Raw genomic sequence first — 22316 nt, 5'->3', positions numbered from 1 at the left:
ACCCTCAGAAATGCTGCAGCTCTATCTCTTCATCGTCCATTACAAATCTTGATCTTCAAAAACACTGCTCTGATCTGACTGTTGCATATTGCACATGTATTGAAATAACATATGGTACCTCATAAATATTCACGATTATTGTGTGTCAATTAAATAACATCCTGTTCGTATCCTCTCAGAATCCTTATCTCCTGCCAGGTAGACTTCAATGGAACTCAAGTAACAATGATCATTGGGTATTACCAGCATATCTCTACATGCATGCCACATTGCCCTTTTTGTATTTATTGTTGTCTATGACACCTATCGAAGCCTGTAACAATCCTATATTACTTAGTATTAACCTCTGTGCTGTGTGTATTTGTCTTGTTTTCTTGACAAGAATGTAAGCTTGGGAAGCAAGACTGTATGCTGACTAAATAGTTTCTTGTTTCTTTCTGGGTACCAAAAGATCTTGGAATATAATGGGGAATAGCATGAGCTTTGGATCAGTCACACCAGGACCTAAGTCCTTGTTCCGCTAATGGCAAGCTCTGTGACCGCTGCAAATAAAAGACTTAATAAGGTCGCTAACTGTCATCTAGTAAGATGTTATCACTGGGTAGCCGGTTATATATCTCAAATACCCTTAACCAACTTGTACATTTGTAAAATGTTTCAATATTTTCATTTCAGTCTCAGCACTTTCAGTGTTTAAGATTCTTTTGGATGAGGTATGACATTTTCAGAGCATATTAGATGTAACTGATTAAAACATCAGAGCCCTACGGTCATACATTAGAATGTGATTCTTCAAAGTTTGACTTCTCCTAAATGGAAACAATGAGGGGGGGCGTTCTAGGCTGCCGTTGTGTTAAATATAGATGTGTGCACACGCATGTGTGTTATCCACATGGGTTCTGTACAGCTACTCATACATGTGATTTTTTTTCCAAAGCAGACTTTATGGCATGTGTTTGTACAGTGCGTCAATACAAATTACTTAGGAGTAGGCTTCCCCAAACACTTTAATGTACACAGCCAGTTGAGTCACGCTATCGGTTAACATGGAGTTCCTGGTACTAACCCTTTCCAGCCTCTCTACTATCGCTAGGTAAGCAATCTCAGACTACTCAATGGAAGCTGACTCACTGTTCCTGTTAAAACATGATTTGCCAAAGAACTTCCTGCAAAGTTCTTCCCTTTAGGACAGGAAACAAGTAGTTCCCAAATTCAGCTGGACAGGAACCTTCATGGCCCTCTTTAAATATACACCCAAAGTGGTCCTGCTTCATAGCACAAATAAGCAATTTTCTAGAAGATTCTGGAAGATTCTTAGTCAGATACCCAGAGCGTACACTTGAGAATTGCAAGTTTGTATTAGGTTCATTGCTGACAGGAATTCCAGGCCTTGTACGTGTGCACAGTAGGGCAAGGGTGACTCTCTGTGTGTAACAGCATCATAACATTCACTGGAAAGTTTGATTTGTTGGAGTTCTTGCCCTGAAACTTCCCATTTTGTTGTTGATACAATCATAAAAAAAAATACAACTTCTTTTTATTGTTTGCAAGGCTGGGCTGGAGAGATGGCTCAGCGGTTAAGAGCTCTGACTGCTCTTCCAGAGGACCAGGGTTCAATTCCCAGCACCCACATGGCAGCTCACAATTGTCAGTGACTCCAGTTCCGCGGGATCCAACACCCTCACACAGACATATATGAAGGCAAAAACACCAATGCATATGAAGTAAATAAATTTTAAAAAATGCAACTTTTTATTGTTTGCAAGACAAACCAGTGTTAACCTGTTATTGTTGGGGCCAATTATTTTAAAAAATAAATATAATACAACAAATGCATCTAGATGTGTGTTATCCTTCAAAATACTGGGATTGAGATACTATGAGTATGAAAAATAGAATTCACCGTACTGCTTTTAAGCATTTGGCAGGTGCCAATATCCAGCCAGGTCCTTAAAGCCATAGTGGTTTAACCACAACTTAAGATCAGCTGTTCCAGAGCTAGCTGACTTTGGAAGTCCTGACTCTGGCATTTATATGCTCCTTGAAACACCTTCTTTGGAGCCATTCTGCAGAAACATAATGTGTAGGCTCTAAGCACTGACAATGTTATGCCTATTCATATGTAATTAAATTAAAAATACAAGCCATAAACATACATTTGAAAAGTCCTGTAAACTCCACTTTTTTCATGATAACTGTTTTGGTGAACAAACCCTATTGTGTGAAAAGCTTTAGCCAAGGATGTCTCACTCTCATTTTCTTGTTTCTGTGGATCTTTGTCTTGGATTCCCGTGTAGCTTCCGTAAGAATGGCTTAGATCACTTTTGGAAACCTCAGATTGCCTCCAAGTCAGCTCTCAACCCAATCAAAGTAACAGATTCTACTGCAATCACACCTAATTTCTTAACTACAGACCAGCACTACTTAAATGATCACTTGCTTTATAAATGAGACTTGGTGTCAAATGACTTAGTGTCTCTAAAGAGCAAATCTCACTCACGGGCCAATGTTTGGACACTATCTGGAGCGCTGGAATATTTAAAACTGCCCTACTGTATCTTACAATTCAGAAAAATAAATTTCAAGTGGATTGCATGTTTTTCCACTAAGTAGTTCTTATACATTAGCTACATGTCAGGCACTGTTCTAAGCCCCCAGAATAAATAGCAAACAAAACCTGTGAATTCTTAGCGTTTTGAATCATACACTCTTGCTGAGTAAACTAGTACAGTATCCCCTTCTTGTTAATAGAAGATATGTTCTGGGGCTGGAGAGATGGCTCAGTGGTTAAGAGCACTGGCACTGCCTTCTCTTCCAAAGGTCCTGAGTTCAATTCCCAGCAACCACATGGTGGCTCACAACCATCCGTAAGGAGATCTGGTGCCCTCTTCTGTGCTGCAGGCACACATGCAGACAGAATACTGACAAAACTGTATACATAATAAATAAATAAATCTTAAAAAATAGAAGCTATGTTCTGAGACCCCTGGTGAGGTGTGTGTGTATATGTATATTTATAGTGTGTGTAGGAGAAAGCAGAATATATATACATATATGTTTGTGCACATATATGTATACATGTATATATACATACACACGGGATATATGCACACATATGTATATGCAAGAATATATATATATTCTGTTTTCTATACATGCATGACTAAGGTATAGTTTCATTTATAAAATAAGCTCAGTAAGGGATTGATTTAAAGCAACAATTAAAATAGAATAATTGGAATATAATGAAAGGTATTTAGAGCGAGTTTTTTATTTCTAGAATTCAATATTTAGTGGTTTTGAGATATGGTTGATCCTGAGTAACTGAAATCATGGAGGAAACAGGTGAGGGGAGAGTGTTGTATGTTAGAACAAGTGAAAAGGTTGAGGGTGATTGGAAGTCAAAATTGAAAATTGTATAAACAGCTTGTAATCCCACACTTAGAAGACCCTTAGATGCAGAAAGATCATTGAAGGTTTGAGACCAATCTGGTCTACACAGTGAGTTTCATGTCAGCTAGGGCTACATAGCAAAACCCTGTCTTTTAAAACAGTGAGGAAAAATGGACACCTTGGGGAAAAAACAGTTTAGCAGAGACTAGAAGATAGCAAAGGAATTTTCTCCGTTCATATCTGAGAGGAAATATTCAAATGTAGTGTGAGCCCCCCGAAGGAACATTCTAAAAGGTGGGAACTCACTAAGCAGAGGAGTGAGAGGTAGGGATGGCAGGCGAGGTCACAGAGGTGATGGCGTCGGGGAAACATGGATTTGAGAGTCTTTAAAATGTTCCAGTTCTTTTTTCAAAAATTTTAAGAGATCTTAATATTGTTTTATTTAATCCAATGTCTTCCATAGGTTATTTCAACATGGAATCTGATGTGTGTGCCACTTTGAAGAATGATTGTGGGTGATTCTCAGCATTAACCTTGAGCGTACACATGCACACAGACACATATGTCACATATATGCCTACACACATGAAAATGGAAAAAGATTAAAAAAAATTCCTAGCCAACTTCCAGGAGTTTACACTCCTTAGCTCTGAGAGAAACAGAGAGAGCAGTAGGATTGATTTTAGTAGCTTGGAGCCTATTTTGCTCTATCAGCAACCTGGAACATGTTGACTGAGGCGCAGAGGTACACATGAAAGCATAGGACAGTATCCCGTTTTAACTGTGATAACAATGCAAATGAACGAAATGCAAGCTTGTAGTCTACCAGTGTCCTTCCATTCAGCAATCCTTCACCACAGAAATGATTATTATAAAACTTATAGGAACCCAACTGATAAAAATAGCCGTATGAATGGGCAAAATCTAAGTAAAGGATATTCCTTGCACCATTGTATGTAATAGCAAAACAAGGAAATGATTTATTCTAGTATTAATTTTCTATTTGTATAGAAGAAAGAATCATGCATATACTATGAAATATTATGTAGTCTTTAAAACAAATAGGGCAGATCTGTAGATATAATTGGGCATAAAGACTAAAAATGCTTTTTAGGCAGGAAAATCAAGTTATAGAATAATATGCATAACATGATCATTTTTCCATTAAATTTCATTGTGTGTCTCTTGAGAGGATTTTGTTTCTAGGTTTTACTTGTTCGTTTGTTTGAGACAGGGTCTCAGACTCTTGCCCAGGTTGTCCTTGAACTCGCAGAAAGCTCCCTACCCTCAGATTCCCATGTAGTAGATTAAGGCATGAGCTGCCACACCCAGGTTCAGTGTGTGTTTCTGTGTGTAATTGTATAGAAAAAGCTCTAAGGTACATGCCAACAGCCTGTTGCTTATGGGCATGAGGATGAAATTGAACTAGACGAACTGAGGATGGAGGACTAGAGATGGGATTTTCTTTTGTACACTTCTGTTTTTGTTTAAATCCCTTTGCATTCTAAATGAATTGCTTTTATTTTTTTTTTAAGTTAAAAATGAGGGAGTAATCGGATACCACGCATTTCTGAAAGTTCCCAGGAAAGAACTCTGAAAGCAGTAGCATATTTGTTGCAACACAATCAGTGTGTCGCTGTCCGTGTGATGGGAACAGCGTCTAATGTGCGCTGTGTGACCTTGGGGAAAAATACAAAGTTTTTGGGCTTCGGTTTTCTGAAAATGGAGATAATACCTGCCCTACTTATTTTGTCTGTAGTCATGGGAAGAAAATGGAAAAACAGTTTAAAAATTATAAAGCCCTTCAAAAATGTGAAGACTAATATTTCATGTGCCAGTTAATGGCCCACTTCTTTTGAGCAGTGGTCAAGCAACATAAAACTTCAATTTCAAAGAGAAAATTTGCATGATTTCTTAGAGTTTAATGGAACCCCTAGGTTTTATATGAACACAGTATAGACATTTTCCTTAAATGTTCCAGGGTGTTTTGTGGGAAATGTCCTGTTACAAATAGGTGTTGGCAAAACCCTCAAATTGTTTACTCCACTAATCATAGAGCCAACTAGTTCAGCCATGGTGCCTTAGTCAACGTGCTTTTCCCTGTTCAGGGTCTAGCACTCTTAACGTGGGTGGGTGGCTAGATATCCAGGCTTGTCTGGATCTGTTTCAGTTTACCCTGTCCATCTCACGTAATTGCCAATAATGCTCTTTTCTTTTTTTCTTTTTCTTTTTGTTTTTCTTTTGTTTTTTTGAGACAGGGTTTCTCTGTAGCTTTGGAGCCTGTAAACCAGGCTGGCCTTGAACTCACAAAGATTCTCCTGCCTCTGCCTCCCGAGTGCTGGGATTAAAGGCGTGCGCTACCATCGCCTGGCTCAATAATACTCTTTTCATTCCCCCAAAGTTTTCTCGTTATAAAGATCAGTGTCTTAGGGTTTCTATTGCGGTGATAACACAAGACAACCAAAAAACAACTTGAGGAAAGTGATCTTTGGTTTACATATCCCAGGGTAAGTCCATTGGAGGAAGCCAAAGTGGTAATTCAAGGCAGGACTTGAAGCAAAAACCATGGAGAGATGCTGCTTAGTGTCCTGCCTCCCCTATCTTGCTCAGTTTGCTTTCTTATACAACCCAGGACTACAGTGGTCTGGACACACCCCACACCAATCATTTAATCGAGAAAGCATCATGTAGACTTGCCTACAGGCCAGTTATTAAGGCATTTTCTCAGCTGAGATTCCTTTTGCCAGATATGTCTAGATTTTTTTGTCAAGTTTATATAAATAAAACAGGCAATTGGTTATATTGAAACTCTGCTACGGTCACATATGGAACGTGGGAGGAAACATAGAAATCTCCTGGTTGAAAAGCACCATACCCAAAAAGGAGACTAGGTCATGAATTTGAGAGGGAGTGGAAGGGAGAAAGGGAGGAATTCTTGTGGGGAGTAAAGGGAGTGGAACTGATGTAACGCAGTACTCATACAGTGAAATTCTCAACAAAGCAAGAGAAAACAGAAAATGGCTCAGTCTAAAGCTCTCTTTCTTTACTCACCTCCATAGAAATGCCAATGTTTTCTAAATGCAAACGCTGGCTCTTTTGGAGGTTTGATGGCCTTAGAATCCAAAGCTTAACCAGGGCTCAGAAAAATTGGTGAGGGCCTCCAAAGGGCCAGCCTACGAGCTGTCCTCTAGTGCAGAACTTTCCCTACACTTTTTCTCCATGTCACATTGATTAATTCTCCTGACCAGAAATGTATTTAGAGGACAGAAGCAACTGATCATCAAACAATGAAAAAGGATTGCAGATTGTTCATCGGTTCCCTCCTGCCCTGAAGCTGGGATCTTCTTTTACAGAGGGGCTGCTTCCTGGAGGAATACAGATAGAAAGGAGGAAGAACTTTGGAGTATTAAATATCTGCGGAGTGAATTCTCCCATAGTGACAACCTAGGAACTCAGGGGACTGTGAAGGTGGGCTCAGAAGGGAAAGGAGGTATCAAGGACACACGATACTGATTTGCAGAAAAAATGTCTTGTGCACAATTCCTACCTTGAAGAGGAAAACCTGGTTTTCTCTGCCATCTGCTATTTCTTCTCTTTCTCCCCATTCTCTATTGCTCAGTACCCCAAATTAAGCTGGTTCCCAAGGAAGGTCTGCATAGGTCTGGGAATATGACTCATCATATTGCTGCTGCAAGAATATTGATTATTGGGTCCATTTTGGGACCCACTCTTAAGCTATGACCTTCCCACATACGGCCTAATCTTTCTCCCTGAAGGAGCTCACTGTCCTCAAAGGGCACACTGTCACTGGATTTAGGTGAGACTCAGTTAATAAAAAAGGAAACTCCAGGGAACATTTGAGTACCAATTTCCAATATTGATCACCTCCAAACAAAATGTAAATTGATAAGCAAGGGCACCCAGAGGAGGGTTGACATGTACATTTATTTACAAAGTCTAAGCATATGCTTAGGCAGCAAAATGAGCGAATGGAAAATTCTGAGGAACTGAAGTCCTTAAGGTTTGGCATCAGACATAGGTGTGGATAGGGAAAGGTTTAGAAGCAAGAGTCTGTTCTGATGAACATGAAGTGGTTTTCTGAAGAGGGAGGAATTCACTTGGCTGAAGAAAGATAGAGGTAAAATCTTTTTGTTTGTTTGTTTGTTTCTAAATTAAAGTTCATAAAGCATGTCGTTTGAAATGGGCATTTTTCATCTGACTAAACACTGAGCAATAAATCTCTACGGCATTTCCTGTGGCTAAAGTTGAGATGTAATGAGGATCAGATCATAAGAAGCTGGGAATCCAGATGCAGGACTCTAGGCATGCTGGCAGTCCATGTAGAGTGTTACTGAAAATGCCTTACTAGAGTTGGGGCCTTAGCCCAAGACTGGGATACAGGATGAAGAAGTCCAGAAGAGCCTTCACGAGGCAGCTGCTGGAGGCTAGATCCCAATGGAAGGAGCAGGTCAGAAAAGGGACAGATCTGAGAGTCCCTATAGAGCTGGAAGCAGGACTAGGGGATGCCCTTAGGTTTCTCAGAGTAACTTAAGCATGAGAAGAACTCTATCTTAAAACATGCTCACCTTCTCCCATGCCCACCTAGTGAACCCCTAATTTCCAAACAAACCCCGTAGCATCTAAAAAGTAACTTAATTCTGCAAAAACGCAGACTCACCTAATGGCAGACTTGGAGCATCTATTAACTCCCCTGATTTTGCACATTAAGTTAGTGAGTATTGCATCGTTTCTAGCTTGGGAGACATAAGAATGGAATTTTACTTCCATTTTTGATAGATGGTGATCCTTAAAAAAAGCGATGTGCCTAGAATTTGTTCCCATAGGAATGAACACGTTTTTACTTCACAGTCTCTGGGCCCTTTCTCTGAACCTCAAATCCCCAGGGAAGCCTATATCACCAACTGACTAACCTAGTTTATGAAAGGTGCTTAGTGGGTTAATGCTCTAAGACTTTCGTGGAACTATGTGAAATTAATTAGCCTTGTCAAATTTTATTTGCTTAACTTCTCTCCAACTATATCTTCATGGACCTACTTGAAATTAATTAACCTTGTCAAATTTTATTTGCATACGTTCTCTTACAACTGTATCTTCACTCCTCCAAGTACAAGTTTTTAATAAGCTTGATTTTAAACAATGCGAGCTAAGAGAATCTGTACAAAGAGCTGGAAGAATTTAAATTCATGAGTTTATTATTAACACAGTAGCAAATATATCAAGGGAACACACCCGGGGAAAAGTGTTTCAAATAAACACAGATCTGCTGGGAGAGAGGTCTGTACCCAATAAGCAAGCTGGAAGAGGCCTATTTGCTTGGTGATGCCCAGCAGATAAGCCGGGCAAACCTCGGTGTGATTGAAGAAGCCAGTTTCATACTAGCCTAGTTCAGGCAAACTCCTGACAGGCACCTGCTGCTCCAAGCGATTCTCAGGATGATGGTGTTCGCGTTTTGGAAGGTCTTTCTGATATTAAACTGCCTTGCAGGTAAGGAATGTATCTTCCAATTATCACTAGCAACCGGAAGTCGAATTGCTCTTTAGACTAAAATTGCAAATTTTTACAAAAATCTTCCTCTCCCAGATTTCCAAGAGACTGTGATTAGTGTGCTGTTTTTTCTTTTTTCAGAACTTTTGTTTAGCAAGTATCTTCCTCCGTGTTGATGATTGGGAGGTCAGTCTGCAGTAAAATTGGCTTACACAGCTTCTGAAATATGTTTTCCAGTTGGCTTTCCTAATTTTTTTATTTAGTTTGAAAGGCGAACAAGGGAATTTACTCAGAAAGCAAAGTTTGTGCTTAAAGATAAGATTTCTGCTTTAGCTCACTGTTTCCCCAGAGTTCACCATGATTCACTCACTTTGCCACAGCAAGCGGAGCCGGGGCTCAAGACTGTGTGAGCGAGCATATTTGTCTCGGAGACGAGAGAGACTCATAGAGCGCTCAGTTAGCAAAGATTTCTTCCAAAGTCTGGTTTTCAAGTTGTAGGAATGCATTGCAGAAATTACAGTATGGTTGGTTTTAGGGATTGGAGCAGAACAAAATCATTTTTAGAGACTCAAACTGTTTTGTTTGTTAAGCCCAGAAGAGGTAATTAATTTGGAAAGTCCCTTGGCTGAGGTTTTAAAGCGAACGTCATGTGTCTTTTCAATCTGTTCTGATGGTAAGTTAAGTTTGTGGTAGCTACAATAATGTTTATCAAACATTATTTTTAAGTCATGTGTAATGTTAGTCTGTCATTAGCTTACAATTTTATAAGCATATTTAGTGATATGAAAGCCTGCTCAGGATAAAATATGTGGTGTCAAGACACGCAAACATTAATTATAATAAATTAAAAGAAGGAAATATAATGATCATGGTTACTTCTGGGTTATATGATTAAAGATTTTCATTTTATTTTCCTCGTTTTTTTATGATTAGGAAAAATACTAATTCTAATATTGTCTTCTGGTTAGTAGTAAATCTTTAAATATCCATTCTTAAATGTTTAAACAAAGATGTTATGTGGAGTCAAAAGTCACCGGAAAACAATTTTGAATTTATTCCATGATCTTTCCTGGCCATAGAGCCTGAAACGTGTTACTTAGTTACTTTACCTTAGAATTTTGTTTCTATTTAATAAATATGGTAAATCTCTGTCATTCCCTTCGATTGTTAGCTACTTTGGTCAAACCATAAGTTTTCTGCACCAACCCTAAATGAGCACACCTTTTAATTCTTTATGTAAAGTCTTACCCTGTTCTATATTAGAGATAGGATCATAATAGGTACATGAACGACTTGTATTATAAATATATGCATATAAATCTATAATTTTACCGATGATAAATAGAATGGATATTCACTATATCTGAGAATGTGTAAATTTATAAATGAAAATATAATCTTATCACTCAGATTTGAGTAAATTATCAATTTCTCTTTATAAGAATGGATATTGCATTCAAATGGAGCCTATGCCTTGTACCTCATTTTTTATTATTTAAACAATGACTTAGCATGATGCTTGAATCTTGTTTGTAACTTTCAGTAGATGGCCCAATTAGGGTGAGCCATAAACACCTGGGTATTTTTTTCTTAACTAGTGGTGTGGTTTTGTTGTCATTGTTTGACATATGCAGTGTTTTAGCTGGCCCAAAGCAAAATCGGATAACACAGCAGGTGATGTGGAAATAGAGTATAATATAATACCATCCACAGTAGTCACATTCATGTGAACGTCAGACAAAAGAAGATTTAGGTAATCTATATGTGTTATTTACAGACATCCAAGTCACTTCACTGTCCTGAGCCATCAGTTGATGGCATGGCTGTGGGAAAACTGATAATGTCTCTCTAAAAGTATAGTTTCATGCTTAACCTGCATTTGTTTCATAGAAAGGCTTTTTTTTTGTATCAAACATGTTGGATAGTAAACATGTTGTAAGAAAAATTCGCTATCCCCAAACCCAAACATCTGGAAATGATTTTCATAGTCACATTTAAAATCAAATTTCTGCACAGCTAATCAGGAAGACGTTATTTTAATCAAAATACTTTCAGCAATGTCTGAGGTCTTACTTTAATTTCCATTTCAGCAAAACTAATTTTAGTTGAAACTTTCTTCTGCAAAAATTGATGCAGATCATTTTAGCTCCATGTGATACGTAATTGTCACCTGGTGGGATGATATGCCACTCTTGTTTTCATCTAAGGGAGGTATGCATTCAAAAGAAGTAATAGATTTGAATGTTGGTTTTGAAATCAAACGCAAAAATTGTATGATCCTTTGGTTATATTATTCTGCAACTAGAAAAATGAAGCAACTTTACATGGAAGGGGGCAGAAATGAAATCACTTGAAATGCACCCAGTCAGTACAGCCAATTGGGCAGTATTTTTGCTGTGGCACGGTAGTAGTCTACCAATCTTCCAAATAAGCAAGGGCCTTGCCCACATTTTAGGCATTAAATGGGTGCATAATCATCACCAAAATAGAGCACATTTAAACTCTTTAGAATGCTAATTAATTTAAGCATACACATCTTGAATTATTTTCCTTAGATGATAAACACTTATTTTTAGAAGCAGTCATGTACACTTCAACCACATTCACAGTTTTGCTTTGTTTATTAATTCAATCAAATCATTGAGGAAGATTGTAAGTCAGGGTTTTGTTTTGTTTAAATCGGGTATTAGTCTTTAGCCTGTTACTTATTTGCTTTCGGTTAATGTGGGTATTTTTATTTTCTCAGTTTTAAATATTGTTTTTCAATATAAAGTAAATTTAACCCAAAGAAAGAATTCTTTTTCTTCTGATATTCACAGAGCTACCTCCTGGTTAGTACTACATTTGCCCTGTTCATTATCCACATGTGACTATCTAAATTTAAATTAATTCAAGTTAAGTAGAATTAAACCATGACCTCATCAGTTTTCCTAGCCACATTCCACGTGAGTAGTGACTACTGAACTGAATGGGGTGCAGCCAGAATATTTCCATGTCCACCACCATCCTCAGCTTCACAGAAAGTTCTATTGGACAGTGGTAAGCTAGAGCATGATCTTAGAGGATTAAATAATATGCAGTAACAGAATGCTTTCTTTCTTTTCTTTACTATCCAGATCTTTATTTTCAATCACACTGTCCAATCCAAAGATACAAGGCTGTTTACAGAAGTGGTTTATTCTATGTACAAGACAGAAGACTGATCCGAGCTAGCAAAGCACATTTGTGGGGCTCTTCAAAGGGACATAAGAGCCAACTGAAAGAATGGCCAAATGCCAAAAATTGAGAAATTAAAGTGCGCGAGTTAATAAATAACACTTAGATTATAACTAAAACTAGAAACTAAATGCCCGTGAACCCACAATGATATTTTTCCTGAGTAGAGCAGGATTAATGATAATGGAAATCATTTTTATATTCTGGGATAAGAAACACTATATCATTTTGATATATATTTATGTCTCTTATCCTGGAATATCAAAATGATTGGGCAGTTGTATTTCAGGGACTCCGTTATTATGATTGCAGTTGTTTGAATCTCTGCTCTATTTAGCCATTGCCATTCTACCCAACTACTCCCATCTTCAGGCTACTGAACATTCTTGTCATACTTAACTATATGCTTTTAAATATACTATTGATGTTAAAGAATATGTGACATGTGCATAGTTCCTCTAAATGATATGCCATATTCTATAGATTAGTATGATGTGTTTCAAAATAGAAAAATATTGATGTTTGTGTCACAAAGCACTGAAATATTGAATTTCCTTAAACAGATGAATTGAACAGTTGTGCCATGAAGGAAATATTTTTTAAAGTTTTTAGAACTATTTTATGTGCATGAATGTTTTACCTACATGAATGTATGTGTACTGTGTATGTTCCTGGTGCCTACGGAGTTTCAAAGAGGGCGTCAGATCTGGAATGATAGGGATAGTTGTGAGTCAGCATGTAGGTGCTGACAAGGATACCGGTGTCTTCCTGAAGAATAAAAAATGCTCTAAACCACTGATCCATCATTTCTGATGGATCATATTGTCTTATATTAAAATATAAGAAAAATCCATTTCTGAAGGCTCATCGGAAGTGTCAGTATGTGTACTTGGATTTTAGACTCTTGTTTCTAAGTGTTTTATTTTTCTGTCATCAGATTTCTTTGGAATATTCCTGAATCATTTTCTCCATTTATATTACTGTCGCTGAAAAGCAATGTTTGTGCTGAGATCATTGAGGGATTGACCTCTTAACTTCTGTACATGTTTCTTCTCACCCTTTAAGAGTCAGGTTGTACAAACAAGACTATTCATTAGTTCTTGATTTACACTTGGAATTTGAAACCCTTGCTTCTGTGGTGATATATACACTGTTTTTAGTGCTCATTGGTCTGAGCAGAAATTCTTCCCATGACTTCTTTCCCAATCATAACTCCTTTATTTTCCCACCAGAGCACAATCTTCCAATGTGAAGCAATTAAAGGCGCGTTTTCTGCCTGATGCTGTTGTTAGTACCTTGATAGCCAAAATACTCCATGTTTTTATCCTTTTTTCATATTTTTTTATTAAATTGCTTTTCCATTTTACATACCAACCCCAGTTCCCCTCCCTCCCCTTCTCCCACCCCTACTTCCCCTTTCCCATCCTGCATTCACTCCTCAGAAGGGGTAAGGTCTTCCTTGGGGAATCAGCAAGGTCTGGTATACTAACTTGAGGCAGGACCAAGTTTTAAAAAAAATATATAATTTATTTTTTCACTTTGTTTGTTTTGTTGGTTTTGTTTTTGTTATTTTTTGGGAAAAGGTTTCTCTGTGTAGTCCTGCCTGTCCCGGAACTCCCTGTGTAGACCAGGCTGGCCTCAAACTCTGAGATGTGACTGCCACTACCTACTAAGATTAGGGGTTGCACCACCACCACCTGGCTTCACTTCTAGGGAAAAAAGAAGATAAAAGTGTTTCTGTCTCAGGCCTGTGGGTTAAGTGTCTGTTGTGTGAATGAGTTTCATAGTGCCTGGGAAAACCAAGTTATCTTCATTATTATGTTTTCTTTTCTCATTTAGCTTTTTACAAACCCAGTGTTTTGGCGATTTGTCAAATCCTCTTCTACTAAATCATTTTCTGTATTGAATTCAGATATCCTGATGGTTTCATTGATTTCTGTGGAACAGAGAAACCATACACCTGCCTGTGGTTCACTTTATTACAGGGACTTCTGGAGTATGATGTCCTTAAAAAACCAAACATATGATACATTCAAACTGTTAAATCTCACAACCAGTGTGTAAATGATGTTCCATGATAGAGTTTGGATTGATGCATGTCAAAGAGATGCAAGGCAAACTGAATGAGCTCCAGGTAGGCAGTGCTGAGACATTGGGTCTATTATCATTACGGAGCAGTAGCTGACAGCTTTACGTCGTGATACACAGGCAGCAGGCAGAAAGAAAAACACGAGGCCTGGAATGGGCTGAGGTTTTTCTAAAGAAGATTTTTTTTTGAAAAATTAAAAACAGAGCTCTAAGCTCTGTTGTTTGTTGTCACTTTATTAAGGTTGGCCAATGCCTGAAAACTATCTGTTTCAGAATTTAAGAATTGTATATGGTGCTGAATATGGGCAATATGAGCAATAAAATGGTCTGGTGATTTTGCTTTGCCAATTGTTACCGTGAGACAATGTATAGTGTTCTTAAAAATGTCTCATGTAAAGTTTGAAAATACTGTCTGAATTCCAATATGTAATTTCTGAGCTTTTACAATCTCAAATTATTACAGGCATATGTGTCTCTTATGAAAAATAGAAAATGTTTGAGTCAGATTTGTATTGCTTATATCATTGAATTTCATTCACTACCACACTGATATGGGCTAGAAACGGCTTTCTGTTGCTTTGACATGGCAGTCAGAGATTGGGATTCTCATTCAACATTGTCTCCCCAGTATTTAGCACAAAATTGATGTTCAACAGGTTCCAGTTAGATGGGAGGTGTCTGTAATATATCAGAACATCAATGATACTGTAACACATGCATCCCATATATACAAGTATTTTTCAGTTAATTTTAAATCGAGAAACAAGAAATCAAATAAGAGTCAGGCATTGTAGTCATCTGTTTCTCTGAAGACTTTTTTCTGCATTGCTGGTGATCAAAATCAGGGCTTTACACATGTTAGCCAAGTACCCTGATCCATATTTTCAGTCCTGAAGACTTTTTTAATGTATAACTTCATCCTCAATTTCCTTTCCTCTACTTTGAATTATTTTTAAGTAAAATTAGATTATTTGTCTTCCCAAGAAACTCAAATGGAAATTATAGAACTAAAAAAATACAATAATAAAAATAAGAAACATGCTGATAGACTCAGAAGTACAGCAGAGATGACAGGAAATAGAATCTGTATCTGGTGAAACTATTGTTCAAGAATTAAGGGAAAATAATAATGAGATTCTCAGTCAAAGGGGGAAAATATCTTCATCTAGCAGGCATATCCTTGAAGAATGGCTCAAGGAATTACTTCTGAAATACAGAAGATGATAAAAAGAAAGATCTTAAGGCATTATGGAAACAAAAGGAACAAAAGAAAGGGCAGAAATATAAATATGTGTATGTGTGTGTCTGCTTTAACTCATAAATGCTGTGTGTCATATGTGATAATTGAAACAAAAGCTACAGTACTCTCTTATACCATTATCTTGGACTTGAGACAATGACATGTAAATATTGAGAAGGTAAGTGGCCCTAAATGTAAGTGAAATTTACACATATCACTCCAACTAGTAAAATATTGACACCAGTAGATTGCTATGTGGTGTAGTCCTTCTGTCTATGTGTTGCTTTTATTGGTTAATGAATAAAGAAACTGGCTCGGCCTAACTTATATAGGCGGGAAAACTAAGCTGAATGCTGGGAGAAAAGAGATGGAGTAGGAGAGAAGCCATGGAGCTGCTGCCAGAAACAGACATGCCAAAACTTTGCTGGTAAGCCACTGCCACGTGGTGATACATGAATTAGTAAAAATGGATTAAATTAATATGCAAGGGTCAGCCAATAAAAAGCTAGAGCTAATGGGCCAAGCAGTGATTTAATTAGTACAGTTTCTGTGTGGTTATTTCAGTAGTCTGGGCAGCCAGGAAATGAACAAGTGGCCTTACTACAACAAATTGGCGTCCATTCACATATTCATAGTGGTTTATTTAGTCTTTTATTTTGCAGTGTTGGGAATTGAACTCAGAGCCTTGTGCATGTTATGTGTACTACAGTAGTTTAAATTATATCTTCTTGTATAGAGCACACAACTAAACAATAGCATAATGGACGTTTTCCCCCAAGCACCTACAGAACATGGACTAAGAGAAACCACATACTGGGCCCTGAAAGCCTGAATTTAAAATAATGGAAATTGTGCACAGCATGCCATTTCAATATAATGCAACTAAACACAAACCAGTAATGAAGAGAATGAGGTTGTAGCTACTTAGTATGTCTACTTAGCATGCCCAAGTCTCTGCTTTTCATCTTCAACTCCATTAAAAAGTTACTGATGTTCCTCAAAGTGGTTTCTTTATGTGCAATATTTCTGTCTACATTTACTCTGTTAAAAATTAAAACAAAAAATTAGGAAAATATACAACACATATTCCTTTAGTCACCAGATCAGTGACATTATTACCTGTTATTTAGATTTTTGTTCACTCCACTATATACTCATAAAAGGATGAAAGTGTAAAAGAAAATTGACATCATAGTACAACCTTGGATATAACAGATCTCCCAGTAAGCCCCTCACCCCCACCACATACAGTGGTCTTAAGTATAGAACTCATCTGGAATTTTTGTATTTTGGGATTTGAAAGCCCTAGCAAAGCCTTAGCTTCTGACTTATTTAATTTTTTTAAAATAAATGCTCTGTATTCAAGGACGACTGTATCATGGAAAATCTGTATTCAAGGACCACTGTATCATGGGAAATCTGAGTTGGTTGTTCTCCATCCTCAAGCCCTTTAGTGTCCCTGGGCAAGACCGTAAGGAGCTGTGTATAACCTGACCCATATATGAATCGCTAGTCCAGTGTCACTACCTCACTGTCACCTAGGTTTTGATTATCTTCATGTCATAACTTGTTAGAAACTTAAGAGTTAGAAAGTCTTTCCTGTGCTTATTGTCTGCCTCAGGTCTCCTGTATGTTTCATTCTGCTCTCTTCCCTGTCTTGGGGTCACTAGACAAGATGTGTTGTATTATGTGATGAAAATGCCATCAGAACATATGTACTACTAATTATCTGATGCTTGTCTTTTCAGGTCAGGTTAGTATGGTGCAAGTGACCATCCCAGACAGTTTCATGAATGTGACTGTTGGATCTAATGTCACTCTGCTCTGCCTCTATACCACCACTGTGACGTCGCTGGACAAGCTCACAATCCAATGGTCTTTCTTCCACAATAAGGACATGGAGCCAATTTCTGTAAGGATTCTCTATAAATTATTCCCACTAAGTAGTTCTTTTTGAAAACTGTTGGGATGAGCATACGAAGGAACAGTGAAATATGAAGGAACTAGTGAGAACAATGACAAACTTGAGACACAGAGTTTTTAGATAGCTGTTTAGGGAAGACAGTCTATCTGAATGACGTGGTCTTTGTATTTCCTTGTTTATGTTTGTCTGTTATCTCAATTTTGAATAGTCAGCACCATATGTATCATGTATTCCAGAATAGCCACAGGCTTCCTCATATGTGAAGTAAGCAGTAGCTTTTAAAAGATATCTTCCAAAAGTCTCCTTGTTATTTCCAGAAGAATCCAGTTGACATGCCAACCCCAATGGCTCTGCTTAATTTAATGACTGGAATCTGCCTGTGAAGGGAATTCACTCATTGTTCCAGATTGAGTCCTGACAATTAGAGATTCCACAGATAAGTGGAGAAGGATCATGGTAGCATTGAACCCTATGTAATCGAGGGCAGCATGAGGTTAGAAGATAAAGAAAGGAAGGGGTGAGTAAGGGGTTTGGGAGAAGTTGCCAGAATAGGGTGGATGAGCACCTATGGGGAAGGATGATGATTCCACAGGCAAAATGCCTATCGCTAGATTTTCTTCATTTGACTTTGAATAGTAATTATTTTTGAAAATTATCCCAAGCCGGGCGGTGGTGGCGCACGCCTTTAATCCCAGCACTCGGGAGGCAGAGGCAGGCGGATCTTTGTGAGTTTGAGGCCAGCCTGGTCTACAAAGGGAGTTCCAGGACAGGCTCCAAAAGCTACAGAGAAACCCTGTCTCGAAAAACCAAAGAAGAAAAAAAGAAAATTATCCCAAGAGCTAAAATTGTATTACAGAGAGGTGTGTACATCTGGGCACATGTGTACGCAAACGCATATACCATTCATAGCTTTATACATCTCTTGAAGAAAAAGATCTCCAGTTACCAGGTTCTCACAATGATTCATGACCCTAAATAGAGAAGAGACAAGCACCAGTGGGGTGGGATAGTCAGCAGCTCCTGGGTTGGGCTTTGGAGGAAAAGGGAGCTTTGTTCATTAGAAAGATAAGGGAACATGGCCTAGAAGCAGAAGTGGAGGGAGAGGAAAGTAAGCTTGGAGGAACTACATCTTAGCCAGCTAAGCTTCTGCTTAGCTCACTGACTCTTTGTTGGTACTCATTTTTTTTTACCCGAGACTGTGAACTTTTCCTTATCAAAGAGCACACCCACAGGGAGAGTCCTTCAGTGGTGCCCTGTATTCAGCATTAAACAGTTTTGTTTAATATTGGTTATGGTTAGACAATGTTTGTATCACTCCATGCCTCCCTCTCTTTCAAATACAGTAGAATGACAGTACTCATGGCGACAAGGCATATGAAAACACTTGAAAAATATAAAGCCCTCTCTTATCCCATGCAAGCATCACCATCAGCAGCAAATAATAATACTAATGCTGCCAGTTTCCATCACCCAAAGTGACCTGGCATGCTGTGTCAACTAAAAAAGAATTGCTTTTGCCCACGGGTTGTTTTCAATAATCACATGATTTGTTCTTTTAAAAATTTGATTTCTTAGTAGTGTTTCAATAATCACATGATCTGTTCTTTTAAAAATTTGATTTCTTATTAGTCCTTTCAACACATTGTCCTTCTCTTTTTTCTAGTGGTAGCTGAATTTAGAGAGACCCCAGCATCTTTTGAAATGTCTTGTGCTTGATACTCAATGCAAGATGTACTCGACTTCCTGGAGGCCAGGCAAAGCGAATCTGAGCTCCAGAGTGCAGATTCTTTACTTTGCATCCCCTGATATTGGAATTTACAGAGCCACTTCTTGATTGAGCTCTAGCCACTTAAAAGCTGGGAGAGAATTGTGACTAGTTCTGAATTTTTCTTAGGGAGAGACCGCAGGGCATGAAGCCGTAGCCAATTATCGTGCGTTTGGCTTGAGCTCGGGACTTCTCTTAGAACTTTTGAAAAATCTTTTGACAAGTATTTGATGAATTGCTTTCTCTACTTGCCAGATCAAATGAGGTCCTTTCCCCTGAGTTGCTAGATGAAAGGAAAAATGCTTGAGAGCGGCGCAAAGTCTGTGTGAGGATGACAAGGACGATCAGGGCTGCTTGAGGACAAGGAGGGTGAAAACACCTGCCAAAGCACAAGCTTTCTTTTCTTCCTGTTGTTCCATCTTCCTTCAGCCTCCTTCCCCTGCCCCATTCCCATCACAGCCCCCTTTGAGCCCCTACTCCAAGATAACTGGATTTCCTCGCTTCCCTCCTCTTCTCCCCCTTCTTCCCTCTCGTCTCCTCTCCTACCACGCGCACATGGGCTTTTCTTTGGGCTCAGTTTGGAGTTCCAGTAGAAACTTCTGGATGGATATCAGTTGTACTCCTCACTCTGCCACCTATTTGCTGGCTGGATGACCCTGGACGAATCATTTGACGTTTTAGAGATTCAGATTTTCCCATCTGAAAAATGGGACTACTTACCTATCCTAACAGCTTTAATGAAAACATTGAATGACATTGTTCTTGTGAAACACTGGGAAGCCTTCTATACTGCAAACATTCAGTTAATATGAGCTATTATCATTACTATCACCATTCATTAAAATTTGATTTTGCAAAATTATCTCATCCATGCCCCAGCTATATCAGAGGGACCAGGAAAACCAGCCCAACAAGAAATACTTAATATAACTATGTTACTCAGCCATGACAGCTCTTCAAGGATTTCCTGGCCTTGAGCCCCCAATTGCTCTCCCTACCAGATCCCTAATGGCTGGAGGGAGAGCCCAAACCCTTTTCTTCTGCTACTTCTCATTCCTGCACAGAACTTGTTCAGCTAAGAGTTCATAGGCATCCTGAGTTGAGATACTGTTTTTCAAAATACAATTTGGCTTTGACTCCTGGTGCCTTCCTGGCTCATTTTCATGAATTCAGACTTGTGTAGAACATGTTGTAAGTTTTTCTTGTGAATGCTGGTGGGGTATTTGGGGATGCTAAAAAGAAACCACTAGGCTATAGCGGTAACTCAGTTGGTAGTATGATTTCCTAGTGTGCATGAAGCCCTGTGTTCAGTCCCCTTGCACCACATAAACCAGGCATGGTCACACATGCCTGTAATTCTAGGACTCAGGAGGTGGAAGAAGGAGGATCAGAAATTCAAGGTCGCTAATGGCTTCCTAGCAAGTTAAAGGCCAGTCAGTGATACATGAAATGCTCCCTGAAGTCACCGTCCCCCCGCACATATCTATCATAGAGACTGCTGTTTATATAACATTATGTGACCTATGAGAGTAAGGTGTTGCTAGACTGACCACTGAGTGATTTAATGCAACTCCTGAGTTGATATAGCAATATAGCATGTAGCATTCGGCTCTCAGATCCACCCATTTCTGCTCAAACACAGCATGGCTCGCACCCCAGTACTGAGGGTATGGAGGAAAAGGCAGTCAGTCAGTGTCTAAAAATGGCGCATGCAAGAGACGCACGGGGAAGATGTAGCTGGACCTCTCAGGTAAGAAAACCCATTGATGTACTACTAGACCCCTCCACTAATTGCAGTCTAGGACACTAGCACCTGCCTTAGGCGTGGGGTGGGAGGGTTTACATTTGATAACAATACAGATCAGTGCAAGTCCTATATAAATCTGGGGAAATTTATTTTGTTGTGGTTTGGTTTTTGATACAGGACCTTGCTATAGAATACAGGCTGGCCTTGAACTTAGAATCCTCCTGCCTCAGCCTCCTAAGTACTGGAATTATAGGTGTGTATCATAAAACTAGAAAAGTATGGCCTTGAGAGATAGGTCCGCAGTTAAGAGAGCTTGCTGATATTACAGAAGACCTGAATGTGATTCCCAGCAACCATGTTAGATGACTCACAATTGCAGGGAACTCTAACTCCAGGAGATCCAACAATTTCTTCCAGCCTCCTTGGGCACCTTCTCACCCATGCAGATAACCCCACATAGATACACACACGTACATAAAAATAACTTTTAAAAAATAGAATAAAGCCTAGAGAAGTTTTGAGTTTACCTTCTCATGCCATGCCCGGAACGCTATTATTTTTTAATTAACTAATTTATTTATTTTAAAACAGTCTTTTCTCATTTTATATATCAATCCCAGTTCTCATTACTTCCCCTCCTCTCACTCCCTCCACCTCCCCCCACCCTCATCCACTCCTCAGAGAGGGTAAGGCTTCCTTCCCATGGAGAGTTAACAAAGTCTAGCACATGGCTTGAGGCAGGCCCAGGGCCCTCCCCACTATTGTAGTATGAGCTGCGGGCCTGCTTTTCGTCCTGCCCGGCTCCTGTACGGCTAGCTTTACACCAGAAATAATTACATGGAAATTGTATTCTTTTAGACACTGCTTGGCCCATTAGCTCTAGCCCTTACTGGCTAATTCTCATATCCCGATCAACCCATCTCTAATATTCTATGTAGCACCAGTCTTACCGGGAAAGATTCAGCGTGTCTGCCTGGGAGAGGGGAGCATGGCGTCTGTCTCTCAGAAGAGCTGCCTGCATCTGAGCTTACTTCCTCTTCCTCCCAGCATTCTATTCTGTTTACTCCACCCACCTAAAGGCTGGCCAATCAAATGGGCCAAGGCAGTTTCTTTATTAGCCAATGACCTTCCTCCATCATTTCCCCTTTTCTGTTTAAACAAAAAAAAAAGGAAGGCTTTAACTTTAACATAGCAAAATTACATATAACAAAACAGTTATCAAGCAAGAATTACAGTTACAATATTTATATCTATTTTATCTTTTATCATAACAATGGAAAACTATAACTATCTATCTATTCTTCAACTCCATCAAAGACTCCAGAAGAATAAAATATTACCTAAGCAAACAAAAAGTAAGCAACTTCTAAACTCTAGAAATGACAGAGACATCTCGCTGCCTGGACAGTCACCCAAAGTTCCTCTGTACTGTTGGGGC

At 38.8% G+C, this 22316-nt stretch overlaps 1 protein-coding gene across 1 annotated transcript in view; it reads left to right on the top strand.

Annotated features, from left to right (window-relative positions):
• The window catches only part of Vsig1 (V-set and immunoglobulin domain containing 1), a 109543-nt gene that overhangs the window by 66064 nt on the left and 21163 nt on the right, over positions 1-22316 (top strand). Inside the window, exon 2 of the mRNA XM_057760147.1 lies at positions 17191-17354. Within this exon, the coding sequence (XP_057616130.1) occupies positions 17191-17354 (164 nt within the window). The remainder of the gene's footprint in view (positions 1-17190; positions 17355-22316) is intronic.

Source organism: Chionomys nivalis, chromosome X, assembly GCF_950005125.1.
Source record: "Chionomys nivalis chromosome X, mChiNiv1.1, whole genome shotgun sequence".
NCBI classification, from domain to species: Eukaryota; Metazoa; Chordata; class Mammalia; order Rodentia; family Cricetidae; genus Chionomys; species Chionomys nivalis.
Note: the sequence above shows the minus strand (reverse complement) of the source record. Positions and strands in the feature narration are given on the sequence as shown.